This window comes from Rhipicephalus sanguineus, chromosome 1 (genome assembly GCF_013339695.2).
Source record: "Rhipicephalus sanguineus isolate Rsan-2018 chromosome 1, BIME_Rsan_1.4, whole genome shotgun sequence".
Taxonomy (NCBI): Eukaryota; Metazoa; Arthropoda; class Arachnida; order Ixodida; family Ixodidae; genus Rhipicephalus; species Rhipicephalus sanguineus.
Window position 1 is genome coordinate 194,084,885 of NC_051176.1, and position 20,689 is coordinate 194,105,573.

The 20,689-nt window shown below is 45.4% G+C and overlaps 1 protein-coding gene across 1 annotated transcript in view; it reads right to left on the bottom strand.

Moving 5' to 3' along the window:
* Positions 1–20,689, bottom strand: part of LOC119404816 (FACT complex subunit SPT16) — a 135,027-nt gene that overhangs the window by 46,935 nt on the left and 67,403 nt on the right. Inside the window, exons 13-14 of the mRNA XM_037671491.2 lie at positions 13,696–13,811; positions 10,124–10,206 (exon numbers count right to left, since the gene is read on the bottom strand). Of these exons, the coding sequence (XP_037527419.1) occupies positions 10,124–10,206; positions 13,696–13,811 (199 nt within the window). The remainder of the gene's footprint in view (positions 1–10,123; positions 10,207–13,695; positions 13,812–20,689) is intronic.

The window sequence follows — 20,689 nt, forward strand, 5'->3', positions numbered from 1 at the left end:
TTTCTAATGGGGGGGGGGGGGGGGGGGGGTTTACAAAGTTCTGAGTGCAGCTTTTACACAAGTGCAGCCATGACCCATGTATAGACATTTGCATCGGGCGAGGAGGACCGGCGCGGAGTGTGTGGGAACAATTTTTTAGTGTTTTCGGTCGACATGCAGATTTTCTTCTCTTTTATTGCGATGTCAGCCAGCGAAAAGTCAACGGAAAACCATTGTGCCGTTTTTGGTTGTTCTAACAAAAACAGGAAAAAGGAAAACTGCTGTCTGAATAAGTATGCGACGTGCATCACCAAGTGCGGGGTGTTTGCGGTTGCGGGCTCTTCAAGGTAGATCGTTTGTGTGATGTTACAGGTTCTAAATCGGCAAGTGCCGCAATATACAGCCAACGTCCGATTTTGTCGGACTCCCTAGGGACCGCGAAATCGTCCGAAAAAACAAATTCATGCCTTTTTATTCCACTCAAGCGGTCAAATCAGCACAGCCACTTCCGAAATAGCTTTAATGCCTCCCAGTACACTTATCAGGCATTTTGGTGTGCGCCCAGGCTCTTGCGAATACATTCGGCTCCTGCTGTTAACCCTGCTTAACTACATGCCAACCGCCACTTGCACATTTGCGTCTCGTGATGAGTGCCGCTGATACCAGCAAAGCGCGGAATAGATTACGACTCTCGCATGGAGCGGTTGGAAATGATGGCGCGAGGCACAAAGACTGTGGCGGAAGAGCGGACGACTTGTCCAGCTTTCCCCAATGCATGTGTGCACGTAAACAATGCGTGTGCACATCGCCGAATCTCCGCTGATATGCAGCACATCGCCAAATAAGCTCACGCCGTCGCTGCCGTGTGAAGCGTTGTGCAGCACATCGCCAACTAAGCTCACGCCGTCGCTGTACCGTACGCACGCATTTGTCATGAAAGGGTTCATGATGCCTACTCCGTTCCTGACTGCACACGGGCGCGGCAATGGCGAGTTGCTTTCGCTCATGAAGGCAACGCGTCTGTGCGGCGCACTTAGCGGTCTCACGCAAAGAGGCGGCATGAATGGCGGCGCGGCGCGTTTGGGTTCTCGCCTACCAAATGCATGCAGTACACATGCAACTGCGCTAGGCCACGTGCACTACCGAGCAGTTAAATGAAGACTCGTAAGCGTTGTCAGCAATTAAGCTGCACAGGTGCGTTTGCGATCTGTCTTTATCAAGCCTCCGTGCATTTCCGCTGCTTATCCGTAAAGACATCGCCGCACGGCGCCATGATAGTGGCCCCTTTGAATTTCTGGTCTGCTTCACCCCATAACATTTCGGCATTGCGGCAAAGCTGACTTTCGGACTCCGCTACTGTCGCAAACACATGGACTCGCGAAAGTGCTTGTTCGAACCTACGAGACGATAGACGCGGCAGAGGTGGGGGATTCAATTAATGCCTTTCGGACCTGCAATTTGGGCAGAAAGTCCGAAAAATCGGACGCTCTTATACATTGACGTTTATGGGGCTGGTGACGGTGCCGCGAAAGCGTCCGAATTTTCGAGCATGTCCAGAAAATCGGGCGCCCGAAAAATCGGCAGTTGACTGTATCCTATATTCCCAGTTTCCCAGTCAAATGGCAATCGGATATGGCCAGATAGGTGAACAAACATAAGCGGTCAAGTATGGCCCTGCCCGGTAAAGCGCGAAGCATCTAAGCACATTCGAATAGCCAACTGTGTTGTTTTCACTTCATTTTATTATATTTTAACATGACGTGATAGGTCGAACAATTAGCCTCTTAGCTTGGCTCAACGATGATCGCTGCAGTTTATGTAGCGGTATTAGCACGGACGAGAAATCCCTTACTTTGCAGCAGGGTAACCGGCATAATACATTTCGTTTGTGCTCTGCACAGGCCTTGTAAAACTTGAACATTCACTGGACACTACATGAAAAGGACGTGGCGAGATCCTTGTCGTGAGGTTACCTTTGCCGTAAGAAAGCAGTGTATCGTATACGATGTGCGATATACAGTCGCCGACCGATAAATCGGACACCGATAATTCAGACATGCTCGGTAATTCGGACAGTCGCGCGGCACCGCCGATGATCCCATAGAAGTAATGTGTAAAGACGACCGATATTTCGGACAGCTGCGAGATCTACATTCGATAATTCGGACCCTGTCCGAGACTGTCGCGCACGCCGAATCGCCAGCCATTATCCTCCGGCACCCGTACCATACAAAGTATGGCCTCAAAGATCAAAACGAAAGCTAATTGGGGATCTATGAGGCTCTATTTCGATCGCTACTTTATGCCTCAGATTTGTGATTGGAAATGCTGATCTTGGAGGCACTGGTCAACTATGGAAAATCGTATCGACATCGCGAACATTCTACATTCCGGTTCCTGTATCTCCGCGCTGCGCTGTTATCGCCGCCATTTTGTCGAATGCGTCTGCGGTAAAGCGTTCTGCGCGCGCGTTCATTTTGATCTTGAGACTTGCTTTATTTTACGCTCTGCTGTCTCAAAAGATCTGAGTTAAATGGTGCCAACGGTGCCCTCACAGCCAGCGCCGACGAAAACGAAAGGCGGCAGATACATTCAACTGCCGATTTTTCGGACGCCCGATTTTCCGGACATGCTCGAAACTTCGGACGCTTTCGCGGCACCGTCACCAGCCCCATATACAGTAAAACCTCGTTAATTCAAAGTCACTGGGACTGTGAAAAACTTTCGAATTAAGCGGGTTTTCGAATTAGCGAAACATACAAAAAGCGGGATGCAAGGAACTTTGAATTACATAAAGTAATCAGAGGTGGTTGTTTGGCCTTCTAGTTTGTGGCTCCAAGGGTTGTTTTCCAGCAATACCCGGTCCCATTTTTGCCGCGAACTCGGGAAAACGGCAGGCCTCTCTGCTATCAGCGCAAAAAAAAAAAAGAAAAGAAGTAGTCTCGTGGTCAGCTGAAATGCGTGCCTGCGGAAAAGAAGGCGTGCTTCACTACAGCACAGTGGTGACACGCGGGCAACATGTCACCTGCTCCTCGCAGCCTCAGCGCGTCATGATGCGACCATTCGCCCATTCTTTCTGGTAAAATAAAGAATATGATAATGGCGAGTGTGACAGAATCCGCAATGTGTTCTGGCTGAAAAACATGATCATTGAAGTTTTCACTCAGTTTTCGAATTAGGCGTTACAGGCAAGAACTCCGCCAGCAGTGCAAGTGCGGAAATTGCCGAAGCAACCGCCAATCGGAGGTTCGCATACATCATGAATTCCATCAGACCGTCCTTTATTATCTTTTCTTCTCCCAAAAAGAATGGGTAAATCGTGACGTGCTGACGTTGCGAGAAGCATGCGACATGCTACCCGCGTGTCACCGCAGTGTTGCAGTGAAGCATGTCTTTTCTGCAGGCGCACGTTTTTAGCTGACCACGAGACCGTGTTTTCTTTTCTTTTTTGCGCTAGCAGCAGCGAGGCTGGGTTGCTTCAACTGTCACTTATAATATCACTACACTGCATTGCCCTGTGGCTCCTAAGGGCCGTGGCTTCCGCGGATTTGCGGCGAAGTCGGGATCGGGAATAGGCACATGGCGCCCAAAGTTTTCGAATTAACCGGGCTGGCGCTGACCGCCGCTTCAAATTATCCACTCAGGTTTGCATTGCAAAATACGGGACCACAAAAACCCTTCGAATTATGCGGGATTTCGAAATAACCGAGTTCGAATTAACGAGGTTTTGCTGTACGTCAGTGGTCAAGAACGTCGGAAATTTCGGACGTTAAAACTCTTCGGCGTCCGATTTTTCGGACTTTCTGCCCAAATTGCAGGTTCGAAAGGCAATAATTGAAGCCCCCACCTCTGCCGCGTCTATCATCTCGTAGGTTCGAACCAGCGCTTTCGCGAGTCGACCTGTTTGCGACAGTAGCACAGTTCAAAAGTCAGCTTTGTCGCGATGCCGAAGTGTTGTGGCGTGAAGCGCACCGGAAATTCAAAGGGGCCGCTATCAAGGCGCCGTGCGGCGATGTCTTTATGGATAAGCAGTAGAAATGTACGGAGGTTTCATGGCGGCAGGTGGCAAACGCGCCAGTACGGCTCAAGCGCTGACAAGCCTATGATAAGCATCTTCAATCAACTGCTCGATAGTGCATGTGGCCTGGTGCAGTTGCATGCGTAGTGCATGCATTTAATAGGCGAGAACCCAAACGCGCCGCGCCGCCATTCATGCTGCCTCTTTGTGCGACCGCTAAGTGCGCCGCACAGACGCGTTGCCTTCACGAACGAAACCAGCTCTTCATCGTACAGCGATCACATTACACTGGCGGAGATACAGGCGGACTTGGTTGCACGTAAGCGGAAGTGCGGGCAGCAAGGCGTTGACAACTTTTTTTCGGCCACCGGGACCTTGAAGTGTCAATAAAAGTATTTTTTTTCTGGCGCATTTGTTTTTTCGGACATTCGATAATTCGGACTTATTTACGTTCCCCGTGAAGTCCGAATTATCGGTCGTCGATTGTACAAGGAAAAAAAAAAAAAAAAAAGAGAGAGAGAGAGAGAAAAAAGAAGGTTCCATTGCTACGTGTGTAGAACCGAACGACTACCTCAGGAAGACAATATTTTACGTGGTCAAGAACCGTGTCCGAAAGCCGCGCAGAAGTCACCTAGTTAATTCTCTTCTAAGCGCTAAACAAAAACCCTGTTGTTATGCTTGTTTAGTGTTTCTATAACTGCCAATTTTGCTGCTTAGCTTTGCGAACGACAGTAAGAAATTCGCAATAAAGAGTATGTACAAGCTGTTTCACACTTAGGGGAAAACTCTGAGCACATTGCAGCGTGCTCAGAGTTTTCCTCTAAGTGTGAAACAGCCTGCACATCTAGTAGACCAAGTTATTAAAAAATAATAAATAAACAAATCACCTCCGATGCCAATCATAGGCTCGAGCCCAGGCGCGCTTGGTGCCTCACCGACAGAAGAAACTTTCTAACCATGTGCGCCTTGTAGCCGCCGAAATCCAATCAAGTATCAACTCTCAAAAGAAAAAGGAAAAAGATGCGCGCCAGCATGTCAACATCAGCATCGTTTTTATGTGCCAGCACCTCCCTGTAAACAGCTCTCATTTTATTCGCACTGGTGGACAATAAACAAACGAGTAATAAGCAGTCACTTAAAAGTTGAGAAACATGATAGCCGACAGTTTGTAAGTGTTAACAGATGCAGTCTGCACCATGAAATCAACTCTGCGCTCACGCACAACCGCATGTATGAGCGGTAGTCTGGGCGACAGCATAAAGAAACAGAGAATGAAAAAACAAACTAAAAGATTACAGTGCAAGCAAAAAATTCATTGTATCCTCGAAGAGTTCCAGCAATTGCTTGCCCAGCTAGAATGAGTCGAAATATTTGCGCGGTTTACCGACAGACAGTGCCGAAAATATATAACGACCCCTTGCGACACGTTCGCACCGCCGTGTATAAATATAATTGACCCTCAATGGATCAAACCTTTTCAGGACGTCTCGGACTCATTTTCTACCTAAACTGCCAGACCAGAGACAGCGCTGGCCGCTAGGCAATATGACGGCGCCCACGAAAAAAAAGGTCTATACTATACAGTATCCTACCTAGCAGAAAGTAAAGAATAATTGGTCTTGAGCTTGGGGTGCTGGCTCTGTGATATGCCCGAACAGGCAGTGACACCTGCAATATAGTACTAGCCTTTTGGCAACACACATTTCCTAACAATTACAAGCACTTGCATAAGTGGGAGATCACTGCATTTACAGGGGTGCAACAGCTCAGATTGCATTTGGAGCCCTTTTCAGAACAGGAAAAATAGCATTTTAGAGCAAGAAAACAGAGTTTTGAAGCTGCTTGTTAAAAAGTGTTGCACAGGCCTTGTTCCAATTTTAAAAAATACTGTGCAGGTTAGTAGGGTCATGACAAATATGCCCATTTTTCTTTATAACACAGTAGACTCTCAGTAAACGGAAATCTCTTAAATGAAATTGCTGCTTAAATAGAACAACTGCTTCTAACATGCTTGGTTTTGTGCTTGGTGCTTCAGTAAACGAAACTCCTGTTAAATGAAACATATTTTCCTGGTCCCTTCAGGTTCAGTTTAACAGGAGTCTACTGTATGCGATATATACCACTCGAATTCGATTCAAAATTATTCGACCAAATCACTATTCGCTTCAAACCTGAATTTACTATTCGCACAAGTACAAGAAATATTTTGATTCATTGAGAAAATCATCTCAGCAGCAGTCCTTATTTCACTTGATAATGCACAAATAAGGCCATCATGCAGTTCAGTGTTCTAGAATAACCTCTTCAGCAATTATTTTTGACACTAGCAAATAAACAGAATACTGGGCCCGTATTCTCAAACGATCGCGAAAGGCCACAGTATCGCATTTGGTGATGTAGAATCTGATGCGTTCAATAACTGAAGAAACACTTGCCTATGACGTCATTGTTGCACTGGCCGTTGATGTTACGAATGTCTCACAACACAGGAGTGAGCGTACTGTACGAGCGCAGAGTGCGGTGTTTTCATGTGTATGCTGGCCTCTACGCAGTGGCCAGGTTTGGCTGCGGCTACTTGAAATATAGGACGTGTTGAAAGTGCTTTCAACGTTTTTTTTGTGCAATTGTGTAATGCACAGCATAATATTTAAAGAATGAAACTGTGTGAAATGTATTTTCGTTAAGAGTTTAACACAGCGTAATAAAGAGTTCAGCTGCAGTGCGCCGCCGCAGCGATATCGTCTCAACATCTCAACATGTTGCCAGCGCGTGCTAAACCATGCAAGCAAGGCACGGTTCATGTTCCTGAAATGTTCAAACCACGAAAGAACACGCGCTGGCAAAGAACGAGTACTGAAAGCACCGCAAGGTAATGTTCGCTAAAGCTTCGGTGTAAAAAATGTTGCGCACATCCACAGAGGATTGTATACTATAATCTACCGTCTATGTCACTGAAATGCTAGACTTCACCACCAACGAAAGGTGATAAGGAGCATTCGTTTATTCCAGGCATGTCAGGAGCGCCGTAGGTAGAGCACCGTCACGTCGTTGGAAATACTAGATGGCGCCCTCACTTTTCCGGTTTTGCTCAACAGCCAATCAGTGCGCACCAAAGGTGATACCTTTGCGATTGTCGCCTTTTGCGATCGTTTGAGAATACGGCCCCTGGATCAATAAAACTGTACTTTATGAAATAGCACTCTAAATACATCTATGTGGTTATCACCAGACGTGGCAGACAAACGCCACGACGTACAACAGTGCCCCAATGATAAAGACTCACACTGTCCCTAGTGCATTCCCCTAAGACAACTCCAAGGCCAAAGCCAGGCATTTTTTCTTCTCGATCGATTGTATTGCTGGGCGCAACATGAGATCACTTAGCTAGCCTAAGAAAGCTAACCTCCTCCGACACTTCCTTCCCTCTCTCCAAGGCCTCTCTGTGCGCTGAAGCAAGAGCATTCTCGCAGTGCTTCCAGACTATCGTTTACGCATGTGCCAGTTTGCCTGAAAGATGGAGATCCGCTTCAAGTCGAGCTTCTGCGAAAGTGTCCAGAGTGCATTCAATTAGGAACTATAACAAACTTCGTTTTCCTTTTACAGCGAAGCTATATATAGCTGGGACATTCCATTTATACGCCGAAAACCCCCAGTGCCCTTTAGGGAGCAGCGCAAAAAATAATGACTATTGCACGTTAACAGCCTGGCTGTCAACAACCCGGCCTTACATACTAAACTGGCCTCCACCATGTTACCTCTGTGCAGCTCATTAAACAGCTCCGCTAGTCATCCACCTCACAGAGGGGAATGGCTCCTCAATTTTTTTCTCTTTTTATTGCGATAGCAATTATATGGACAATCCCGACAGGTTTTCACTGTCGCCATTGCAGTCACTTTCCATATAAAGCCCAAATTGATAATATCACCCCACGCATTGAATTTTCTACTTGCGAGTGAAATCTTGCGATCGCTGGCAACGAACACAGCTGAAGCGAATATGAAATGAGCCGGCCGTCTCAGTTGTGTGGCGAGTGCATGCGATAACATCACACCGCGTGCGAGGGCTGCCGTTGTTTGCTTATCAAACAGAGAGGAAACGCCCTGTTCGTCTTTGTAAGGATCATGAAGGGACGCCAGGGGAGGGGAGGGGCTGCATGCGTCGATTGAAGGGCGCAGTCGCGGGGGTTGCCCGCTATCTCGAGGCATCAGGAGATGGATTATAAACTTGCTGTGCTCTCAACGCTTACTTCGCAGTTAGAGAACTGATAGCACGGAAACCGTTTTGGTCCCTGGAACAACTACATTTTCTTAAACCAGCGTTTTGTTGAGTTACGCGAGATCGGGTCCAAAAAAGTTAGCTGCTAGTCTTACTTCGTATAACAATACAATTTGTTGTTATCGCATTCATTGCATAGCCTTTAAACAAAACTGATTTTTTTTGTTAACAGTCAGCTACTGGCACTGGAAAGCGAGGGGTGGATGTGAAACAAGGTGTAGCCGCTTCACAGTGGGCCTTCCGATGCCATGGCCGTCAGCGACAGTTCCGCTACTGACAGCTGCGAAGCACAGGAAATTGGATATTGTTCGATATATCTATTGATAGCGTTCCCAGATTTCATTCTGCAATGTCCAGAAACAGAAGTGACGGACATTAGCGGCACATGTGTAGTTAGTGAACATTGCTTTCATTACATGCCGTGCGAAGCTTGAAACAAGCGATCAGAAGCGTTTCTAGAACAGACGATGCCCGTCGGTGAATCACTGCCACACTATCTCGCTACCGATTGGCCTAGACGTCACGAGCCTCTGCGGAGAGCGCATTTTACCGTTATGCAAATTGCATAGCAGAAGCTGCGTCAGTGCCATGCATGTCATTGTCGCGTACTCGAGGCGCACGCACGAGCGTTGTTTATTCAGCGAAATAATTCTTAGTCCGTGGTTGTGATTTTGGAGGTCCCAAGATCAAGCTGCACATGTTTTGATGCGCTGGTGGTGCGACTGCTGGTGATAGACGGTCCCAAACCGGAGACTCTGGCGCAGTTTGGCACAATTTTCTACGATATTATAATTATAAGGATGGCACAGGAGTGCAATCACTGAGGATTTGAATAGTAGTCGGGTGCAAGTTGTAAGTGGTAAAATACATTGTTTTAGAACTTGCTACACTTATAAATAAGTTTATATGCAATTGTAGCACAAATAAACACTGGGTCTATATTTTATAAACCTCTCTTTTTGCCAGAGGGCATCACGGGCGCATGCTGCAAGCCACAGCCCACTCGCCACCTGGGCGAACACTCCCCGGAATTTAGCACAGATACCCCCCCCCCCCCCCCCCCCCCAAAAAAAAGAAGTGCACGGGGGAGCACCTTCCGTTGTCGCTCAAATGGTAGAGCATCGGACGTGAAATTCAAATGTTGTGGGTTCGAATCCTACAGATAGAAAGGGTGATTTTTCGTACACTTTAATTTCAATTTAACTGAAAATCATTGCAATACAGTTAAGAAACCACAAATATGTCCCTTTGCTTAACTGTCTGTTGGTGTAAACAGTCTATCTAAATCACATTCGTCCGCCAGGCACTCAAAAGTAGGCAGCTATTGAAGTTTTTCACTTATACTTTCATAATCCCCCTTATCATAGAAAAACATCTTTCTGTTCTCGCAAGAAGTAAATAGTTGAATTTTCGTTTTCACTGTCGCAACAACTGCTGAATGATAGCCATTTCCTGGTTGGACTGTAGAACCTACTAAGGAAGGTGACCTTGAAAACAACAAATCTAGAATAGTGTCTCTACGTGTTGGTTCCCTTACGTATTGTACTAGACCGAATGTGTGCACGACTTTTTTCATTTCAATGTTCGCGGTGCAACGTATAACACTGTCACAGTGAACATCACGCCAGCACAGATCCGGTTGATTAAAATCACCACTGAACAACATGACGCTGCATAGCTGCATACCGGTATGCAACTATGCAACGAATAATTGAAGCATCTGTCAAAGGCAGCAAAAAACATTCCTGTCAAATACAATAGGATACCCATCATAACATTAACTGCTGTCTGTTATATGACATTTTCGCAGTCACACATGACACCCATTTAGAAACAGAAGAACCTCTTACCAACAAATATTTTTAGCTCTTTAACTTCTGGTTCCTTTGGCATCTGATTCACAGACTTGTATGAAACATTTGACTTCCGGATTCTGGTTCAAGACAAGAAAAGAAAGACATGAGAACTTTTATCATAATTCAAAACTTTTTTAACATAAATACATAAGATTCCACAAGCTTTGCCTTAGTGAGAGGTCACCTTATTCTCCATGCACCTGTTCTCCTTATCATTACTACCACATATTCTCGTGCAATGGCCGCACTTATCATAAATTTGGGCCCAAACGTTTTTCGTACATACCACACATGAATGCATGCATGCTTTAAAAAGCTAACATGCTACTGCTGCTTGTGACCCTGACCAGCTTTTACAGTAAAACCTTGTTTATCCGGATCTCGTTAACTCGGAAATTCGGTCAACTTGGACTCTTGGCGCGATCCCAGTAAAACTGTGTATTCTTCAATGGTGTTCAATACTCGTTAATTCGGAGGGATTTAGCTGCGCACCGGTTAACTCGGACAACTTTAGAGTCGGGACTCCATGCTTTCAGTCGCGCGATCTCGGCAGCTTGGAGGTTCAAGCACTGCTTGCCGTAACCGATGACGGAACCGGAGTTTTGGAGAAACCGAAACCAAACGAACAACTGCAGCAGGATCATGATGATAGTGAATGAGAGGGGGGAAGTGGCTAGGTGGCGCTAGTCATCACCCGGCAGAAGCGTTTGGGCCGCCCGTGCATCCAGTGTCTACGCCTACTCTGCTGGTTTATTTGTGTTGTGACTTCGCGCGTAGCGTGCGAGCTCGTGCACATTGCATTCTCCAGCTGTGCTTGTGCGCGTTGCCGCCGCCGTTGCGCTTCATAGTGATGGTGACCGTCACCGAAGTGAAGCAACAACAGCAGCCAGCAAATGATTTAGAAAGAAAGGTGATATTGAAAGACGTGAATGTAGGTGTTTATTGACAGGAGATTTTTTTTTTCTTTTCTTGCTTTTTCCCGGTCGCCTGAATGCCCCACCAAGACTGCAGTGTTCGTTTCGCAGAATTGCCAGCATTGTCGATCACTGCGAAAGTTCGTGTTAACAGAAGAGTACAGTTGGGCGGTTCCTCTTAAGCGAATTTTTTTTGCATTGAGTCCATGGGAAACCAAACAAACTGTTCTCTGTTGTTCGGCATAAGCGAGAATTCGTCTTAACCGAGTTCGTCCTAATGGGAGTTCACTGTTTTTGGATTTTTCTGCTACATTATTCAGCATTGCTGGCACATGATGGTGTAGCTGGAACTGTTGGAATCTGGTTGATTGCAAATGCTACATATATGGATATAAGATGAAGCTCTTCTTGGACATGGGCTCACACGTGCCAAACAGTAAGTGAACCACCAGTGTTTTCAAACATACCATGCATATTTGAAGAGGCATGCTAGCATCATATGCTACAATTCTAAAAAGTGCAGTGATGGAAGTGACTTCTACTCTTTGGAGCAGAAACAGTCCCACTCTGGAGCAGCCATAAGTGTTTCTGGAGCAGAAAAAAATGCTAGTTTGAAGCAGCTATTGGCGCTTTAGGAACAGATGGCAAAATATGCCATAAATATGAATATGTATTACAAAAGGTATTTCACAGACAACAATCAATGTAAATTGAAGAAACGAACAATTAAAACGACAGTTGCTTAGTACCACATCATAGAAGTAACCACAGTCACATAAAACTGTTACCAAAGCAGCAGTTAATAATAGGTATGAGATCAAAGCAATCTTGTCATTTTTACATTTCACCAAAATAGCCTGCATGTCAAGTTGCAAAACCACAGCTAAATCAGCTATATACTTGATGTGCCAGTTCTTGTTGCATAAATGAGCTGAGCCAATAAAGCTGCATACTAGTATGCTAGGAAGATAGTACAGTTGAACCCCTTTATAAGAGACACTGATCTAAGAGACACGTGGGGTATAAGGGACACCAGTGTGCTACATGAAGGTAAGGGTTGATAGGAAAATGCATAACTTAGTACCCTGCTTATAAGGGACACCTCATATAACAGGCAAGGATTTCTCCCCCATGCATACCTCTTATAAAGGGGTTCAACTGTATAAAGATTGTTTTCGGTTTCTTTAGGGCTTGCAAGTTGGTCACACAGTTAAAGTTCCTCGTCTGCATTTTCTTAGTACCATTTCGGAGTAAGTTTGGAGCAGTTGAAGAGGAATCCAAAATTTATCTCTGTATTATTGCAAGTTCCACATTTCCCATCAAAAGCGATGGCTTTAGAGATTAACGATAACAGACTAACGTGGTGACGTTAGCACTTTGGTTATGCAGATCTAGAAGTGTCATCACCCCCCAGCCTTGTTTTCCCTGTGTTAAAGGTCCATCAGGGTATAGAGGAACGCTAGGGGTTCCACAGCAATCTGGAGCTGTTGGGTTCCCCAAGGGCAGAAAGTTTAAAAACCCCTGTTGTAGAAGATGCCAGCATTGTTTACAGATTCAAGTAAAACATTGTAGGACAATTTTGCAATTAAAATATATGTTCTCAACATTCTTAATTGTTTGACCCCCATTTCCTCTGAATGTTCAAATGCAGAAACAACTTGCGGATGCCGTATTTTCTCACATAAAACCCGCCCCTGCATATAACCCGCACCCTTAACTTTAACTCTAAAAAACAAAAAACACTATGCATATAACCCGCGACCCCACTTTTCAAGCACATCTTTCGATTTATTGTTGTGGATTATATGCGAGAAAATACAATATGCTGTGTACTGCACTGATCGGAGGTAAAGCTGCCACAATGCTTTGGGTAACATGGGAGTGAAGATGTGTACATAAACCGTGAAAGGCTTCTACAGCATGGGTGGAAAGCTTGACTGCATGTGCCACAAAAGGAATTTAACATTAACGATCAGGTCATTAACAAGCATCCAAATAAAACACTATAAACTGTGCCCACAACCGAAGAGAAGATGGTACCAATGGGTAACTCGTTAATACTTCACAGAGAAAGCACTCGACATTCTAAAAAAGGAGTGCTGCCCATGTGCAATTTTTTTTCAGAACATTTAGGCACAAATTTAAACATGTGACTATTACACAAGAATATGTGGTAATGTTAACATAACTTTTTATTTATTACCTTGCTTAAGCACGAAAGTCTATATGTACAGTAAATGCATGTTCTGTATTCTCATACACTCAAACAGTGGCAGAGTGCTGGATCTATCTGCCAATTTTAAAGAGCGCATGCTTCCTCTTTTATTAAATTAGCGACTATCTGCGTGTCACTAATATATAAATTTCTCATCAAAAAGGGGAAGGAGGAAAACAGTTATATTATGATTAAGTAAAGCTACCAATATAATTTAGGCACTTAAGGCCATGCAATTACGGAAAAAACAATCAAAAGAACAAACAGAATAAAGAAAAGGCTGTCCTTAGTTCATGCTGTGCGTACTTATCCCAGTCACTGCAAGTGAAAAGGAAAGAAAGAAAAGTTAGAAAATCACCACAAAGCCATGCAAGGGAAGAGCAAACAGCACCAAAGACCTGCGCACAACAACCTCGGAATTCAACTTGCCACCTTACTTTTCATCCTTTTGCACACCTCGCTGTGATGCCAGCCTGTCTTTGGCTGCCTGATTCAACCGTTCTGCAAGCAACTTCTGGTTCTGCTGCCGTTTCTCTTCTGCTGACTGTTCTGTCTGCATTGAAGGACACACCGGGAAAACAATACTCTTTCATAAACTGTGAAACCATAAAAAGGATGCTAAAGGAAAGTATAAAGTCAAGCTAAAGAGATTAGCTAATGCTTCAAAATATCTAAGGCGTCACTATTACAGAAAACCAAGCTTTGGTAAGAAAAACGATGTAAACAGAGGACACAATTTCAGATACTATCAGGACATAACAGTAGCCCAATGATCTAGTAATGCCGCATGGTAAAATGCTTAGTTTCTCACCACACTTACCAAGTTTTTTAACCCTTTATGGGGCATAATGTTATGAACAATGCACGCCACCTATTGAGGGTGGCACTGCCATTTCTATCAGCTTCTTATAATATGTACAAAATTTGAGCTCTCTATTGTTAAGAGTTTTCGAGAGAAAAAGTGGGACATATGTGTCCCATTGACACCGAAAGACAGTCATTTCAAAAAAAAAAAAAAAGTATTTTTTTTTTAAATGCAAAGTTGCTACTGCCTTACAAACCACAAAGGACAGGGCCTACAAACACCTACTCTCTATCACACACACAAAAAAAAAAGGCTCAACTAAATATCAATTGTACATCAACTTGCTAACGGCACTCGAGCAGCAGATGTGGGCACTGGGCATGCCTGCAGCAGTCTAATTTTTGTCCGTGGAGGAAGCTCAACTGCTTCCTCCACTGGAAGAGACTTCCCTGCGTGAAGCAGAATGAAAAGTGGATACTGCAATCAGTTGCACACAATGTTAGACTGGCTACGTTTTCTAATATATACCACTGAAAGGTTGTCAACTTTGCATTGCACAACTGTATGGCTTGGAACGAATAAAACCACTATAATAGCACATTTAGGAACTCGTGAGTATGAAATAAACTTTTCAAGCATACCGCTCATGCTGAATTGGGTGGAGAGAGCGCCAAAATTTGATGAAAAAAGATACAGCGCATGCAAGCGGAATGGTTCATTTGAAACACTGCTATCTGCTGGCATCTTGTGAATACCATAAAAACAACTACTAAAACTGCTTTCCACAGCATCCACGAGGTCGCACTAAAAGTCTGAAAGCAATCTATTCGGCGGTTTTGATAAAAAAAATTATAACATGGCGAAGAAAGAAGTGAGACATATGAGTTCCACTGTCCCACAAAGGGTTAAAGGAAAAGAAAAAAAAAACGTAAGCACTCAGCCCTGGCCACTGCTGGCACTAAGCGGTGGTTGTGGTGAGTGCAGCATCATACTGCCTCATTTGTGGTGGGCAATTTTTACTGTTCCAATGAATGAGGTCCCTTCAGTTGAAAAGAAGTGCTGAGAGGTTTCTGGAATCCCATGCTAACAGTCCCCACTTTGACTTAACGGGGCAGTAACTGCAAATGTTAACGCACAGCTTTAAATACCAGAAAAAAATGACAAAGGAAGTAGGGTTTTCAGATAAGTTAAACCACCAATATAGATGCGCGCTTGCCCCATAGACCACATGAAGCCTTTCCAAAATGGTGCCGGTTATGTTTTCTATCAATTACAATCCCATGCTCAGGCACTACATTTCAAGAGCAACAGCACCCTGTGCCAAAACAGTGAGAGTCAGACAATCGATCTTAAAGGGACACTAAAGGCAAATATTAAGTCGCCGTTGATTGTTTAAATAGCCGTCCAGAAACCTCGTAGTGCTACTTTTATGCCAAGGAAGTGCCTATTTTGAAATGAAATCACGTTTTAGTGGTCCGCATCGCGTTAGAGCACTTCAAATCAACCGCCTGAAATCAGTCTTTCACATGTCACTGCTGCCATGCCCAACGTTGCCCGCCTTTACTGCGTGGCGGTGTGCACCATTCGGGCATCCGGCAACATCACATGCATGCGGCATTTTGTCGAGCTTTCTGTCAGAGCGACTTTCACGAGTGCGCAAAACACATACGGCAGTACGCGATGCCAAAAATACCACTGAGACGCGACCGCGTGAGTGAAGCAGGGCGCCAGGTGAAGCGCGGTTCGGCGAAATTGGAACCTTTGAACCACGCTCACCATTCCCTTGGCAACGCCAAAGAGGTTCTTTTTTCCATGAATCAAACAGAAACGAACAAACCGCATTTTATTATATCTCTTGATGCACGGAAGGTTCTTTTTTTATTGCTGCTAGTTTCATTACGAATAATTGTAGGCAGACTCTCATACATCATCAGGATCATTTTGAAAATGTGCCGCTCGTGGCGCTCATCGTGCGATACATTTAGCTTAAAGGGACACTAAAGGCAAATATTAAGTCGACGTTGATTGTTGAAATAGCGGTCCAGAAACCTCGTAGTGCTGCTTTTGTGCGAAGGAAGTGCTTATTTTGAAATAAAATCACGTTTTTAGTGGTCCGCATCGCGTTAGCGCGCTTCAAATCTCCCGCCTGAAAATACGACTCTCATACGTCACTGCTGCCGTGCCCAACGTTGCCCGCTTTTACTGCGCGGCCGCCGACACTAGCAGCAGAGCGGAAGTAGCGGGACCCACAGTAGCAACAACGGCCATCGAAGCCATCGAAGCTTGCCGCAATCGCCGCAATGGATGTGGACGGAGAACTTGACAACGAGACATTGGCTCGCGACGCTGGGCTCCAATTCAGCGACTTGAGCCCCGATGAACGCGGTATGCTGCTGAGGGCTCGTAGTGCCGGCGTCGTTGCGTACTACGATAGCAGCCTCGGCAGCGACTCTCCCGAGCCCGAGCCCGAAAGCTGCGAGGAAACCAGCAGTGCGGTGTCGGGCGACGAAGCTCATGCGGCATTTTGTCGAACTTTCTGTCAGAGCGACTTTCACGAGCGCGCAAAACACACGCGGGCAGTACGCGATCCCGAAACTACCACTGAGACGGGCGAGGCGCAGTTCGGCGAAAACGAAACCTTTGAACCACGCGCGCCGTTCCTCATGGCAACGCCACGGATGTTTCTTTTTTTTTTTCCATGAATCAAGCGGAAACGAACAAACAGCATTTTATTACGTCTTTTGATGCTCGGAAGGTTCTTTTTTTACTGCTGCTAGTTTGATTACTAGTGATTTATTGTAGGCCGACTTCCCTACGTCATCGGGATCACTTCGAAAATGTCCCACTCGTGGCGCTCATCATGTGATACATATAGCTTAATTTCTCGGTAAGTAGGGCACTGCTGTTGATAATATTGCCGTTTTAGAAGTTGTCATACATTGGACTTTCACTCTGACATAAATTGTTATTTGCCTTTAGTGTCCCTTTAATTTCTCAGTAAGCAGGGCACTGCTGTTGATAATATTGCCGTTTTAGACATTGTCATACATTGAGCTTTCACTCTGACATAAATTGTTATTTGCTTTTAGTGTCCCTTTAAAGCAAAATTTGAAGCCAGTCATCCGAGGAGCTCAAAACTGGTCCCAGACATGCAAAAGAGCAGGCACTGCAGTATCTGTAACATAATGCTATGTTCCAGCGAATTTCACATAGAAAACAAACTGGGCTATAGACAAGTGCCACTGTCATGCCTTTAGCAAATACCTTTAAGCGATGATATGTTTATGTCTCAGTGTTGCAGAAGCATTAAGCAGGCATCCTTATCAAGCCATAATCTCTATGCTGCAGACTCCCTTTTGTCACCTCATTTAGGTGCAGTGCATGGTGTTATAATAGGTTAGGTGTACCGACGTTCCGCCTCCGGCCGCGCAGCCTCCCCGCCGAACACGGAGACGCGCTTTGCATTTTTTCCAACAGGCTGTGCGGGGTGTATCGAGGCTTCAGGTCAGCCGCTTCAACGGGGGCCACGTCGCTTACAAAGCTGCATTTGTGACAATTCTTCAACTGATGGCCATTCGTTTTTTATCAGGGTAACTGCACATATCACTCTTATTTGAAAGTAGATGCACAACATCAAGAAAATTCAGTGGCGGTAGCCAACAGATGGAAACACATAGGAAATATAGCTTCTGCGAACAGCGATAATGAGTTTACAGGTGAACACAAATTTCAAAAATGTTTTAGCTCGTGCACAAATAAGGCCACCGTGGCAAATTGGGTCAGGCATCCGTGACGAACTGGGTTCATAATAATAATAATAATATTAATAATAATAATAATAATAATAATAATAATAATAATAATAATATCTGGTGTTTTACATCCCAAAACCACGATATGATTATGAGAGGCGCTGTAGTGGAGGGCCCTGGTAATTTCGACCATCTGGTGCTCTTTAACGTGCACCGACATCGCAACGTACACAGGCCTCTACCATTTCGCCTCCACCGACATACGACCGCCGCGGCAGGGATCGAACCCGCGACAACGGAACAGCGTGCCCGTGACCTTCGGGTCAGCAGCCGAGCACCTTAGCCACTGATCCACCGTGGCGGACTCGAACTGGGTTAGTCAAAAAGAAAGCGGGGGAGGGGGGGGGGGTTGACGTTTCACTAAATTACGGTTGTCAGAAGAAGAAAGCACCACGTTTCACAATGGTAGGTTAGAAATTCCTCTCATGGGTTGTCGTTGTGCATGCACCATATCGGATGGATTCAAGCAGCCGCCCACGGTGTTAGCCGTTCAGCCGCTTTTGCAACGTTTACACGTGCTGGCTGGCGAGTGGTAATGAAGGTTAACCCTTTGCGGTCCAAAACCTTTACCCACTTTCCGGCTCTAGCGGTCCGAAACTATTTCGCCAGTTTCTGGCGCCGCGAATAAAAACACAAGCTGTGGAAGAGAACGCACAGGATATTTATTTTTGCTCCTGCATTCTGCAGGCAACTCTTTTAGTGATATTTGGGCAACGTATGATACCGCTCAAATCATTCCCCTGTGTGCAGGCCAGGGTTATTACTGCAGGTTTCCACCGCCGCCGTCGTCGTCTTCGTCACTCACTTCTGTCGAATCACTGTCATCACTGTCTGGTGGAGGCACGTAATTCTCTTCCTCACTAAAGTCATCCTCGCTTTCGCTAAAAGCACCGCCGTAAAACGCACGCGGTGAAAACGTGGCCATGCTTCTCAGCGAACCGCGCGCGCGAGTGGGTACGCTCTAGGCCCCGTGCTGATCATAGTGCTGCACCCTAGTGTCAAAAAAGTAAAACCTCAACAAACAAAGCTCACTTATTCCTCAAGAGATGGCCCTTCATGTATACAAAAAATGCGCGCGACTCGCGGTGAGAAAACAGCAAAATTTAAACCACGAACACCCTTGTCGGGCGGGGCCCGACAGCGGACCGCTACGGCCGTGTTGCGTTGTCGGGCGCTGCCCGACAACGGACCGCAAAGGGTTAACGTCCGTTTAACTACCAATCCATTATGATTCACCATGTGCCATCTCATTGTGCCTCTCGTTATTCGTCACAGACATGCTGTTTGTTGTAGTAGCAGAAGTAGAACTTTGTGCCCTGCTGTGGGTGCACAAATGTGAAATGGTCGTGCTCGTTTCCTTTTCAGCGCCCTAACCATTTGCTTTCCAGTTTCTTCTTTCAAAAATGACAGGAATTGAGAGTGACACCATATTCCGTGATGTCACTGTCTGACCCTTTAAAACTAACACGCCAAACCAGACGAGGCCCCAATCGTGCATATACGTTCGCCAGTCGAAACGCCTGCCATCCAAATGCTAGCCTATTTGACATAGCTTATCCTTGTTCATCGTGTCCTTATTTACAAAACTTATATTGTCCAGATAAGCAAGAAGTGTTTTGTGCCGCGATGCAACTCGAGCTACAAATCGTGCACGGAGGAAGTTTCCTTTTTTGCTGCTCCGAAGGATAGTGACCGCTTGAAATGTGGCGACATGCTATTCCATGGAAGGATCACGAGTTGCAAACAGATTTTGTTTGTGAAAAACATTTTGATGCGCGATTTGTCACCAAATCATGGGAAGCGCTATATAAAGGAAACGTTCTTGTGAGGAAACATTCCTTCATATCATTTAGCCGCACCATACAATACTCGAGTTAAAGCAGCTTTTTCAGGCAAAAATATGTAAAATTCGTAGATCGTACCAGTACTGTGAGAAAATTCTTGGCGCACCGTAACGTATATACCTTGCAGTCTATTTATTTTGAATATATCAAAGAACGACTTCGTAGCCATCGGTCACAAGCTGTCGCCCACTTCGTTGCATTCTCTTTCAATCCTGTATTTTCCAACGTGGGAGCGGCGCGATGTGCTAGTGCACGACCCGGAAGACCTAAATAGTTATTCTAATCCATTACATTAAAGCATTTGTCTTCTCGCAAATGTTTACGGAATTTGCAAATAAGAGGTTCGTAGTAAAACATTCTGTAGGGTCACTTGATCTCATATGCGAAATTCCCCTTAACATAATACCTGCTCTGTATATGATGCTGACCGCAAATACATCAATTAATATTTCAAGGGCAAATGATAGGTGAATTCAACACACGTCACACAACTGCAGGTTTACTTTTTTAGACAAAATGCGGCCATGATCACCTAGGCCCCGGTGTTGCTGAGGCTGAAGGTGGTGTTGATGAGCTTCACGCTGCATGCCGAACAGTCATGCATAAAACATACTAAGTCTTTATATTTAACTTATGTGTATGATATTACAATACCACACAATCCTCACAGGGCCTTGTGGTATCGCTAAACACACAAAAACACCGAATGTTAGAAGCGTCAGGTTTGCGCTGGGTATAGCCAGGCAGCCACGATCCCACGCGCGCCTCCTTTCGGCAAGAAAGGGAAAGAGGTCCCCGATTTCTCCTCGTTTAAACGCGCCGTCGCTCCACCTAAACTATTCTAACACCGTGGTGCAGTGTATGCACTGATCCCGCCTGCTTAGAAGCAGCGATAACCTTGCTCAAGAATATGAATGAGGAAAACAACAAGGCAGTCGCGAAGTTTGCAAGCAGCAATGTGACGCAGTTA